Source organism: Egretta garzetta, unplaced genomic scaffold (assembly GCF_000687185.1).
Source record: "Egretta garzetta isolate BGI_Z169 unplaced genomic scaffold, ASM68718v1 scaffold258, whole genome shotgun sequence".
Taxonomy (NCBI): domain Eukaryota; kingdom Metazoa; phylum Chordata; class Aves; order Pelecaniformes; family Ardeidae; genus Egretta; species Egretta garzetta.
The window spans coordinates 2578693-2591152 of record NW_009260413.1 but is presented as its reverse complement, the minus strand read 5'-3'; the positions used below and the strand labels follow the sequence as shown (position 1 = coordinate 2591152).

The following is a 12460-nucleotide window of genomic DNA, read 5'->3' as shown; positions in this document are numbered from 1 at the left end:
ACTTAACAGGGACCTGTATAAAGAGCCATCCACAAATAATCTTCCTAGAATCTCACTGCACACAAGATCTGTATGTATTCTTCATTAGGTCAAATGCTTGAGAATGTTGAGCAATGTAAGTGAATTAGAGTAGAACAGAGGCTTTCATACTATACATAGAAAACAGCTTTTCTTAAAAAAAAAAAAAAAACAAAAAACCAAAAACCAAAAAACCAAAACCAAACCAAAACCCCCTCAAAAATACAAACAAAACCATGATTCATAAGATCCAAGTTGCTGTCTGATGCAACTAAACCTAGTAGGTGCAGGGTACTTTCAACAAAGTGCAGTTTTACAGAGAAGTGTTCAGGCTTCTCAGGCTGGAAGACCTCTGATAAAAGCAAAAATATCAAAACAGCAGCAGTTAGGCATATTTATTAAGCTTTTCAGTAATTAGTATGCCAGCAAAATGAATTAAAGAAAAAATAAGGACATATTCTAGCCTTACTCAGTGAGACTAAATAAAGGGCTGAAAATGACCCGTACTGAGTTTTCAAGCAGGGTGTTAAGTGAGGCAAGAGCAATCCTTAAAACTTCTGATTAAAAGGCAGGAGAAGATTAGGCATAACCGTATTTGCTCCTCTGTTGTTTTAATATAAAGATGAAGGACTATTTTCAAACGAACTTTTTATGTAAACTTGATGTGTCATGCCGTGGACTACTGTTGTCATTTTCAAAAGACAGGGTAGGTGTTATGGAAAGATTTTATTTATTTTGGAAATTCAGTAGTGATCTGTAAAGGGAAGGTATGATCCTATAAGTTACTGCAAAAAAAAAAATGAACTTTTCTCCCAGGAAAAAAAATGCAGGAATACCGTGCACATGCAATAACTGAGTAATAATGAAATAACTCACTCAGTAGCTTTCCAGAAATGCTGTGAAAGGTGGCAACCAGGACACTTAACTGTTTTCCTATCAAAGTCCCTTCTCCGTACCTTACCTAAGTTTTATACCAGACAGACATAATTTCAAGTATAAAAAAAATTCATCAGTGTGAGGTTTTTGAAAAGCTAGAACACAGTAGCTATTTAGCTTCCAGCAGCTCTGATCCTTCAGATGCTATTTCTACCAGTGCCCCTTTCTACCTGTATACATGCAGGAAATCAGATTATTTCTAATAGTGGCTACAGTGGGCACTGAAGTCCCCAGGTGTTGTAAGCTTTTACAAGTTGTTTTCTTTTAGAACATGGCTATTACATGCATAAAGAGATACCTGGAATCAACCATAAATAACCAGATTCTGATTCTTCAAAAGCTCAAACAAGAATTCCCTTTTTGGTACAAGCTTTAAACTACTAAAAGCACAAACTCTCTTACTAACTACAGTTAACATCCCCTTCTTCCTTGAAGAGGACAGTTGTATTCATGTGTCATTCACACTCTTTGATTACTGTAGCAGTAAATCAAATTGAAAGGTGAACAGTTTAAATAAAATCTTTAATTGCTTATTTACAACAAAGGCAATGACTTGGCAAATTGAAAATTATGATTTGCACTTTCCCACTAACTTCAGATACAGCAAGTACATAGCCAACTATAAAATATGCAGCCTAGTGAGTAAGGCGCAATATTTACATCACACTAGTACTGCGAAAAAAAGCACTTAAGATGAATTTACTGTGACAGCCAGAAGTTAAAACATATCCTGTAAATGCTAACAATGCTGAAAAAGAAATTTCAGATGTCACTTCAAAGGTCAGTGCTCTAGGTTTTGGTTTGGTTTTTTGTCAGATTGCAAACATGCAATAGCAGTAAAAATCTGGTAATGGGATAAAAAAAATATCCCACTGATTTTGTCAGTTTTTGCAAAATGACATTTTGATAAAAGTGTACTTCTTGGTCTGAAATCTAATGCTAGTAACTCCAGTATTAGACTAGCTACTCAGTTCTACCTTAGCAAAGGTCTTTTCCGGGGTGGTAGGGGGAAAAAAAAAATAAATCAACTATTACATTTGAAGCGAGGCTATACTAGAAGCATAATACAATAATCACACACGCACAAATTTATGAATACAAATTACTACAGACACACTGTCAAGATATCCTGCTTTAACAGCTTAAAAAAAACTTAAGTGTTAAAGAATTTACTGCAGCCCAAAATAAAGAAATCTGTTTTGTTTCCTACTTTTCCTTTTTGACAACCTTTATTCCACCCCTCTGTGTACTGTAAGGTAGTAACCATTATTCTTATTTCAGAAGGATAGGAAAAAAGAAGTCAAGTGTAAGGTATTAATCCAAAACCTATCATCCTGTCTGTCTCTTCTGTATATATAAGATTTATAAATTATAAGCTACGAGGACAACAGATACACCAACCATATGTTCCGGGCATGGAATCTTATGGTGAGGGATGTAGGGAATGCTTTCTTTGTATAGATTCCTTACTGATGCTCTGTAATAATTATCTTCACAAGGGGTTTTATATAGCTACGCAGGAAAGGGAAGAAGATGGCGTCTGTACAGAAGTTACCATTTCGTCCACACTCCATTCAGCACTGGGGTATGGAACTTATAAGAAGACAAGCAAAGCTGATATAAACACTTTTTGTCATCACCCTCCTTAAATTACATTCTTGAAATTAAGTTTTCCCAACGCTAGTAGTATTTACACTTGATCTTTAGAGCGCAGAGTATTTTTTTAAAATGTTTCTTTTGTATTAATAAAAGTCAGTGTAATTTTGACATGATATGTAAGTGTTTAGCAGTTCAAGGAGTTGATTAAGTTTATGCAGAAACCTTTACAGTGTGCGTGTTTTATATTCATGGGATACTCACAGATACTCACATCCATGATAGATTCAGAACCGAGATGTCAGTTACAGCCATATCCTCTTCCTGCCTGCGCAGTAGCTTTCCCAAGCTCTTCAACTTCCATCGCTAATGGTACATCTTACTAGAACATGTGTGGCAAGTATCTAACAGACTCCTTGACACACTCAAAGCAAAGGTGAGTCTTAACTTTTATGCAAAGCTTTTTCTGATAAATTGTGCTCTAGTTCGGGTGACTCCTCAGCGTCTCGAATAGCAGAAGTGTTATAAATACCATCAACTGCAGGGGCTGTCGTTGGTGTTGTGAGAGGCGTCACAGTGTGTCCAAACCCCTGATAATGACCCATGGGTGAAGATGGCATTGAAGAAGCATCAGAAATTGGGTCTTGAGTAGATGAAGACAATAAACTTGTGTGCTCGTTTTGTTCATGATCCTCAGCAAAAAACATTTTCCTTGGCTGGCCCAAAACTGTCCTGCCTAGAATTATGCCAAAAGAAGACACTTTTTTAATACTTCCAGCACTATACTGAGGTCTTTGAACACATCAAATCTAAAACGGATGTGTTAAATTAGAAGACGAGTCTTTGTTTTATTACAGTCTTACATTGTTAGCTTTAATAAATAAAAGGGATGTATTTCCATTTAAAAGAAAAAAAAAAACAAAAAAAATGAACTGAAAAGAACATCCCTCTCTTCTACCTAACACACCTGAAACTTACCCTGAGATCCATCTGTTTAAAAAAAAAATTACAAACTAGACTCTGTCAGGAGTACTGGAGAGAGCAAAGTGCCAGGTAAACCATGAAATCCTCTAGGGATGCAGCTGCTACTGATTTGGTATGAAATGTTCTCAAGGTACTGTAGACATAGGTGATAGTGTAAAATGAAGTGGAAATACACATGCTGTTAACAGATCATACAAATCCATCTGTTACTTACCAACATTCCGAACCTGTTCCGATATATCTGCCCTTATATCAGAAATATCCCACATTGCAAGGAAAGAGTCGAAGCATGACCCTTCTTCAGCCTCTTGAACATAAGGTTTATAGGAAAAACTGTAGTGATGCGCAATAGCAGCCAGGAACATCTCAACACAAATAATAAAATCCTGCAATGAGAGAGATACTGACTTAATCATTCATAACTGGAGAAAAATAGTTCCTGGGTGTCTTCTACAACTGAAAAACTGCAATTGCCTTGGGGTACTGGCACCAGCTACTTTTCCACCAGAGGTAGGATATTCTTGGCAGGCTTCAGAGAGCTGCATGTACCACACACATACTGTCCTTGCCTGAGGCACTGACTCGCTGGAAGAGAGTATTCAACAAGCAGCAGCTCTACGATGACTTCTTGCAAGAAGGAATGCAAGGATATCCAACAGGAGGATTTAACCTGGGCACATTCCTTCTGCCCAACACACGGGTATAGAAGTGTTGAGCATAAAACTCACTTGGGGTGACTGGCTGAAACTTAGCCCAATTTACAATAAATTCAGTGCTAATGTAGCCTGTGTTAATTAAAGTGAGTATGACAAAATTTGCTGGAGATCACCTATATCATCTTACATATAGCCATTCCTCCTAAGAAGTAATTGTCTGCTCCTACCTGTAGGCCTGTAGCCACAGCTTCCACACTTTGCCACTCCCAGGTATGTTTCTCAGAAATAACGCCAACTTTCACCAACAATGCAATAAGCACAGCTTGCCTATAAAGATTATTTTTTATTGTTATTATTCTAACAGTAGTGCCAAAAGACCTGCAAGCAAATCTGGTAAACAAGGCCTGTTCGTATGTATAAATATGTATGTACATAGGAAGGATCTTACAAAAACTTACCGTTTATATACTTAGATTTTAAGAAGAAAACAGACTTAAAATAAATGTCATTCATCTATGGTCCTGAAGACCAACAGAGAACAGAGGCAAATGAGAGTTTGTTGTTCCAGTTAGTTACTAGAACAAGTTGCTTCTCTTTCAGGGCATTACTGCAGCCCACGGAGGAATGTTCAGATAGTCAAATGCACTCACTCAGCAGCAGCTAAGTGTGAGCAATGCTTAAATAGTAATTTATAGTTAACTTACAGTAAGTTATTTTGAAAAAAGTTAAAAGTATTTTTTTTATTTTTTCTTCCAAAAAAAATTATTTGTTTCGAAATAACAGCAAGTGAAGATTCTAAAATTAAGTTATGTTCTTGCGAATCACAAAATAGCAAGTCTAAAAAATAAAGTGAAGACGACTGCTCTGTCCAACATCCTAGTACCCTTTTCCCCTCTCAGTACTTTACTAAGATTAAGGGTAACTGCCTCTAACAACAGTAACAAATCCAGCCTTTCAGCTCTTTGATGGTCCACCCCAAGAGCAAGAAGTAATGAGTAAATTATTCACTTACCAGAAAGAAACGAAAACTACCATCTTCACACAAAGGAACTTGCCAACAGGTTGGATAGGGTTCAGTTCTTCACGTAGTACTTTATAAAACAGCACCAGACAATACATGGCAAACTAAAAAGGAAAAGAAAATGAAGAAAAGCTTTCAAATCCCTGTTTATTTTGTGAGGGAGCTGGTTTTACAACATCTCTTCAGTTAAAAAATACATTACAGTACAATACAAACTTAAAAAGCTATTTTAGAAAAGAGGCTCTGGATTTATGGAATCTTTGCCTTACTGTTTTAAAGCAGACTTTTTTTCCTGAAATGTATTTCTCAAATGCATGGTATTGGCAGACAGGGACTTAGGTCATCTATTTACACACTAAAGCAAAGCATAGGAAGGTCCCATAAGATCTTTTCAATGCCAAGCGTATCTCTAGGGAAAATGGCATAAAAAGCACATGTTGTTTCAGGCTTCTGTTAACACCACCTCAAATGTTGCCTCTTTATGAGAGATGAGGCAATGAATGCAATCTTCACTGCAAATCTGAACGAATTTCCTACTAATGACAACTGCAAGCAACTGAGCTGATGTATGGCCAAACCTAAGGAACCGATCTCCGCTTCCTACGCACGTTCTCCTAGCCTCTTACTGCTAAATTTCTTTAAGCAATCATGTCAACCAGGTCATGAAGAAATATGTGCTGCTGCCAGGACTGCTGTCACAGCAGAAAGCAGTTACGGCTCCTTCCATCACAGTCACCCTTCAAACAGAGGGGTGGCCGTAGGAGGAGGATGCCCTTGCCAGGTGGGCTGTCGTGCTGTTCTGACTCCTGCTGCTGCTGCCAAGAGAAGAACTTTGAAGTCTAGGGACTGACATCTTACCCTTACTCTGACACCATCTGGCAGCTGAACAACAAAACAAGGTGTTTGGCAGGCCAGAATCTCAGCACTGCATGCACCCTTTCCATTTTTTCCTGTCAATGTTGTTACCACCATCTTTGTAACACAGTATTTTTAACACAGCCACTACTGATTCTTTGTGGGCTCAGAGGAAGCGACGGGGGCGAGTGAAGTCATCTCTTCTGCAGAGGGGCAAGTCTGCAGCTCTAATACACCTGGGCCATGCCAGTTCACCCATCAAATAGTCTGGGCTAGAGAGGTGGGACACTATTGCTTTATGGAGTTTTGCAGTAAAAATAAGAAATGTTTTAGATTATCTCTTTTCCTAGTATTTTGCATATATAGTATTTAGCAGATAGTAACTTTGACTTACTGTGGGAAATATTCTACCTGTAAGAATTACCAGACATTATCACAATTACTGTCAGTAGTTCACATCACAGAAGATTCCCATAATACTAATACTTAAAATAATACTAATAAATAATAAGAATATATTTAATAATGTATATTAATAATAAAATAATACTACTAATAAAATAATACTAATTACTAACACATAATACTTAAAAGAGCAGAAAGATGTACTGTTGATACTCACTAGCTGCGACATGTTGTTAAGTATAACCAAGTAAGTCCAAGCATTGTTGAAGCTGAAGTTCCCTTCATCATACACTCCCACTAGTTCACAGATTCTGAAAGAATTTTGAGAGTTAATCACTATGTAGTATAAGATCACTTTCTTCATTACATCAATCAACTGTTAGAATCCAAAATCTCTTTTGGTACTCAAATATGGGCACTGGGGAGTCTGCATAAGAATTGAGTTTCCAACAGCATATGGCACAGGAAGTTCATACTATATTTTCCATAGAAAAAACAGTGTTTGAATGCAGGGTTAACAGATGCCATTGTTGAATGAATGCAACAATTAAACATGGGAGGTTTTTTAGCTGTTTTGTTTTTAACTGTTAAAACACACACAGCAAAAATAAATACTTATATGGATATTCTTTGTGAGTAGCAACTTTCTGCAGAGTCCCACAGAATTAACAGTAATGACCATCAGTACAAAGTTCATGAAATTAAGCTTTCGGCATCAACGTGCATAACTGCCTGCTATTCCTTTACAACAACAGGTTATATGATATGTATGAAGGCACACAGTCAGGCTTGTCACATGCAAAATTTAATAAAATTGAAAAAGTTACAAGAAACCTGACTTTAAAAATAACCAATTGCTGAAGCCAATGAGAAAAGGGAGAAGGAGGAAAAAAGACTCTAAAAATTAAGAGACCGTAAAACGTCTTTCCCACATAAACAGTACTTCACGTTCTCTCCCATTGTTTTCAGCAGCAGGCATTAAGTATTTATTATTTCAATTCTGCAAATAGTCATTTGCTATAAAGAAGTCATAAAGAAATCATAGGTTGATTCAAATTACTGGGACCCATTTAGCATTGTAACACAACGTGTCTGCTTTCAAACTGCCTTGATTCAATACAAAGGGCATGAAAATTCTTTCCAGTGTAACTCAAAATTACATCCTGAAGATCAATATTAATTATTTATGAGCGTACTTACAAAGCAATAATAGTGGTAAATGGTCTGACAACAGTGTACTGCAAAACACCCAGTTTACATCTAAATAATAAAACTCTGCAAGAGAAACACAAAATTCATTGTACAAGAATTAAAAGACAATTCACTTGTGGAAGATTCCTGTTCTCAGTAGTTTCACTAAACTAAATTTTTATTTCACGGCAATTTAAACTTCTGCTTCCAGGACTTCAGATGCCAAACTACATAGTGCATATATACACAACAGACAAAAGACCTAGACTTTTATAGATACATAATAGGAAATACTCAATGATTCACTTCTTCTAGCCGTGGAAAGCTTCTCACTGGGCTAAACAAAGAGAATGCAATTTTCACTGTGTTTGAAGATGTTTAAGAATTACTTACATTCATAGTTTGTCTTTAACATTTTAAACAGCTTTATCAAAATCTCTTAAGAGAGATGCTTATCAGATTAAGCATGCAGAAACAAACAGTTTAGCAGCATACGGCCTTTCATCCTTCACCTGTGGAATTAAAAGCAATAGGCTATCTGGTCTACCGGTGATTCTACATGAGGGTTTTGGCAAATATTATATGATAGCAAAGGAAGCAAATTCAAGGAGACTTTTCTTCCTTATTTTTCGAAAAGAAGGAAGTTTCCTTTAGCACCACCTGAGTCAATGCATGTTAGTAACGAAATGCAATTTGTAGGATGTTTTACAGCTAGATGAAAACATGTTCACAGCTGCTTTCAGTAGGGGTTCACAGTTGATAAACAAAATGAGTACAAAACATAAACTGACTCTGCCAAGCCACAACAGTTATACTACTAAATATGAAAACACAATGTTTGTATCTGATTACACAGCTTAAAATTTTAAGATGTCATTTACTCACTCTCCCATAGCCCACGATGGACAACAACATAGAGGCGGCAGATGTCTCTGCTGATCTTTTGCTTCTATTATTAATACGAGGTTTGGATACCGGTTGGTTAGATAATTTGAAAGAAAAACCATAAAATTATAGATGACATAAGCTTCATAGCATTCTCGACATGTATCCACATATATTGCAATGTTGGGGTATTTCAAAGCTATCCACTGTAAGAAGAGAGGTACACAAAAGGTTACATGCAAGAAAGACAAAAGCGATTCCAAAGACAACACTGGCTGGCTAGTTCAGCAAGCAATACTTCGTTAGACAGCAGGCACTAATTAAACAGGGCTTGAAGCATTTGGCCAACAAGCACTGCACAAGAGATGCTCTGTATTTGACCACACGATCCAGTCTTTCCTTTAAAAGTAACTGAGATGGTTCCCTACCCATAACCTACTCCTGTTAGGAGGATACAAGACAGAACTGTTTCCTGAAATTCACATATTCACTGTCAATAAGGGTTTGAGAACTAAGTTTTTAGTCCATCAGTCTAAAGTTGCTTTCTTTTGGTATCTAATGTAAATGTTTGCTCTGGCATGTTTGCAAAATATAGAAGAAAGGAGCAGATTAGCCTTAAAGTGGCAGCGATCCCTCCAGACTTTCAGACAGAAAAGTGATTTTGTTGCAAAACTGTGATTATGGATCAGCTGTCAGAGCTTTCAGTTCTTAATTTTGAGTATCACACTGCTGTTGCACTGTTTCTACTGGGTCGGTTTAGTTTTGGTTTTTTTGGCAGGGGGAGTTAAATAGAGGCAGGTCTTTTGAGTGTACTTTGCTTCCCTAGTAGTGTAGTAGAGCAAATGTTGTGCCTTCTCTGACCTTCTTCTTACTAGAACTACAGGAAGATGCTTCACATCCCCATCACAGTTAAGAAATATTAGAGAAGACAGATGATGCAACACCTTTGTGGAAGACGTAATACTGCACCTAGTAAACTGAGAATACAGTATTTGAATCTGAGAACTTTATATTCAGCTTAGATTAAGCATTCTATGCAGCAAATGCCATAAGATCCAGGAGTCTGGGGAAAGGTTTCCATATGTTGGAAATGTCCCCAAATGATTGGCTAGAGCTCATTTAATTAGCAGGTAATTTTCTTCCAAAGGAAAATTCTGTACTTGAAATTGAAGTATCAACCTTAGGTAGTTGATATTCCCCACAGGAAACACATAGCGTTGTTTTCTTCCCCACTCTCCATCACTCTCAGATACTCTAAATCCCAGTCTTTCAAAAAAAAAAAATAATTGAGAACATACATAAGAGTAACACTTCATCAACACTCAAGAGATGGGAGAAAAATCAAAGCAAAAGCAAAAGTTCCTGGAAAGCTGTGTTTTATGGGGGAAACAGAAGCATTTGCAATGTCAAGAGGTGATGACAACATGTAAACACACATCCTGTACAGTCCACAGATTTAGAGCCAGTATGCTCTGGCTGAAATCATCTCCACAGGGGATGTACTTACATGAACCACATCTGGTATGGCCAATAGAATCTACTGCATAAGAGTATTCAGAAGTGGATTTTTTGTGGGATCTTACCCTTTGCCCCCTGAAGCAAAAAGGAAGAATTTTAGCTCTAAGCATAACTTGGGAAAGAATTTTAGTACTAAGCCTAACTCAGGAAACAAAGGTAAGGCACTGAATTTTGAGACCGTACTTGCATCAGTCTGGTTTCCAGTTCAGCTGTTACTGAAGATGGAAGGACCAAAAGCAGGCTCGTGGCGTACCCCTTTCCACATCTGTCATAAAGGATACTCAAGGACAGGGTTAAGAAGGGTTAGCAAAAGCGATCCCACAAGCTCCACAAGAGGAATGTAATATTGCTAGAACTACACTTCTGACATACTCCATAAACAGGAATGACCAGAAGTTTCTAAGACTACAACTCTCCATGCAGCATAGTTTCTGCTAACTGTGACACTGTTTTCCCTCACTCCCACAGCAAACAGAATTTTATTGAGCTGTTAACAGTAAGAGAACACTTACACTGTCTAAACTGTAAATCGGCACCATCCATAGAATCCTGTTACAATAACAAAAGAACATTTAATATTACTAGGAGTATTTTCAGTCTGAATTAAATTAAGCATTTGTAGGACAGGTAAAATGTGAAATGTTACCTTATTATTGGTTTCTGTAATTCAGGTTGAGTATAATGGACTAAGTGTTGTAGTATTCCCCAGAGAGATATTGGTATAGTCATTAGTAGAAATATCCCAGCGATAAACCATGCCTTGGTGTGAATGCCAACCTTGCAAAGAAAAAGAAGAATGCAGGATCAAAGTTTCAGTATTAATACTTTGAAGTTTTATTAGTATAACAAAATAACTAATTTATCTTCCTTTTTTTTTTTTTTTTACTGTGAATAAAGTTTTAAGATGTTTTACTGTGAATAAAGTTAATATTAAGTTTAGTTCTTCTGACTCTCCTTTTCAAATACAAAAAAATCTCAAAACCTCCCTTGCAACCTGTTGATGTGGCTTAGAGTAAAACTTAAAAACTCAGAAGAAAAATACGAGAAATTTTGCAGAACCAAACAAAACCATCATCAATAAACACAAAACGTTCTACAAAAACATACCAATGCTCACTATTTAGTTTACCGAAAGCCACAACAGATTCCTTGCTTTAAGTCTGGAACTTGCCTCAGTTCAGTGCCTCATTATAAAGTTTTGAAAACTTGTGGATTTAAAGTATTTCTAGCTTTAAAATCAAGTTCCAATAGTAACCGATTTCAACTAGTTTCATTTAACAATCTGAAATCGATATGCATGTATATTTATAAAAATACATAGTCTGCTGAAACACAGGGCTATGACTTTAAACCAAAGCTCTCTGAAAAATAACTATATTAATAATCCTAAGTACCAAAACCTGAGAAACACAGTAGTCTTCTCAGGATTTTTTGTTGAGAATTTCTTCTCTGATCCCCTACTGTACGTCAACACCTTCTGTTGCTTTCTAGTCCAAAGATCACTCCTGAGTAGTTTCTCTACCAGTATCAGATTTAACGATTTTGAAACTTCAGATACCATCCATTCGCTATAAACATCCAGTATGCTGAACATACGAAGGCATCAGAAGAGGGTTTAAAAATCCGAAATTTAAAGTATACTCAAGACAGATTTTTACTGTCATTAAATGCTTAGAATTATACCATGTAAACGCTCACCTCCAGTGGAACAAGCCTGTATTCAATTGGACAATACACATTTGTGTTCAATTGGACAATTCACGTGTGACAGGACAAGGGGTAATGGCTTTAAACTAAACCAGGGTAGGTTTAGACTGGATATAAGGAAGAAATTCTTTACAATGAGGGTGGTGAAACACTGGAACAGGTTGCCCAGAGGGGGAGTGGAGGCCCCATCCCTGGAAGCATTCAAGGCCAGGTTGGACGGGGCTCTGAGCAACCTGATCTGGTTAGCGGTGTCCCTGCTCCTGCAGGGGGGTTGGACTAGATGACCTCTAGGGGTCCCTTCCAACCCAAAACATTCTATGATTCTATGGTTTTAAGGTTAGCATTTTACTTTTTGTTAGAAAAGCTATCACGTGTGTGCATAATTCAGGCGCTACTGTTATGACGCGCTACGGTACCCCCGGCGTGGAAGAGCAGCTTCCCTCTCTGCCGCCGCAGCTCTCCCTGGCCGGACAGAATTACCGGACATACCGGGTTACGAAGGCCGGCGTTATTACTGCCAAGCGCCAAAAGAGAAGCTCGGGGCCGGGCAGCGGCAGGGCTCCAGCCCTGCTCCTCCAGACTGACTCGGGTTTCTTCACCATCGTGTCAACCGTTTGAACACCCACCATTATCGAAGCGGAAGGAGAAGGAGACCCCGTCCCATTCCGTCTCGCTCCGTCGGTGCCCC

At 37.7% G+C, this 12460-nt stretch overlaps 1 protein-coding gene across 10 annotated transcripts; it reads right to left on the bottom strand.

The window, feature by feature from the left end:
- Positions 1 to 853: 853 nt before the first annotated feature.
- Positions 854 to 11897, bottom strand: TMEM184C (transmembrane protein 184C). 10 transcript variants are annotated; one of them, XM_035899179.1, is made up of 10 exons: positions 10712 to 10773; positions 10249 to 10614; positions 9708 to 10140; positions 8548 to 8753; positions 7672 to 7746; positions 6689 to 6782; positions 5203 to 5315; positions 4418 to 4517; positions 3749 to 3920; positions 854 to 3286 (listed from the first exon to the last, which is right to left on the bottom strand). In XM_035899179.1, exons 3-10 carry the CDS (start codon positions 9861 to 9863, stop codon positions 2994 to 2996), a joined length of 1209 nt encoding a protein of 402 aa, XP_035755072.1. In that variant the 5' UTR covers positions 9864 to 10140; positions 10249 to 10614; positions 10712 to 10773; the 3' UTR covers positions 854 to 2993. The 10 variants fall into 10 exon arrangements, with proteins under 10 accessions (XP_035755072.1, XP_035755073.1, XP_035755076.1 ...); XM_035899180.1 differs by having other exon boundaries at positions 9708 to 10330; positions 10578 to 10614; positions 10712 to 10761; XM_035899183.1 differs by having other exon boundaries at positions 10055 to 10614.
- Positions 11898 to 12460: the final 563 nt, after the last annotated feature.

Excerpts from the sequence above, each read along its gene's own strand:
- TMEM184C (XM_035899179.1), bottom strand. The coding sequence starts at position 9,863 with ATGAAGTGTTACTCTTATGTATGTTCTCAATTATTTTTTTTTTTTGAA. Across the intron at positions 8,754-9,707 it reads GGTTGATACTTCAATTTCAA|TGGATAGCTTTGAAATACCC; the intron begins GTACAGAATTTT and ends CTCTTCTTACAG. Across the intron at positions 3,287-3,748 it reads GGAACAGGTTCGGAATGTTG|GCAGGACAGTTTTGGGCCAG; the intron begins GTAAGTAACAGA and ends GCATAATTCTAG.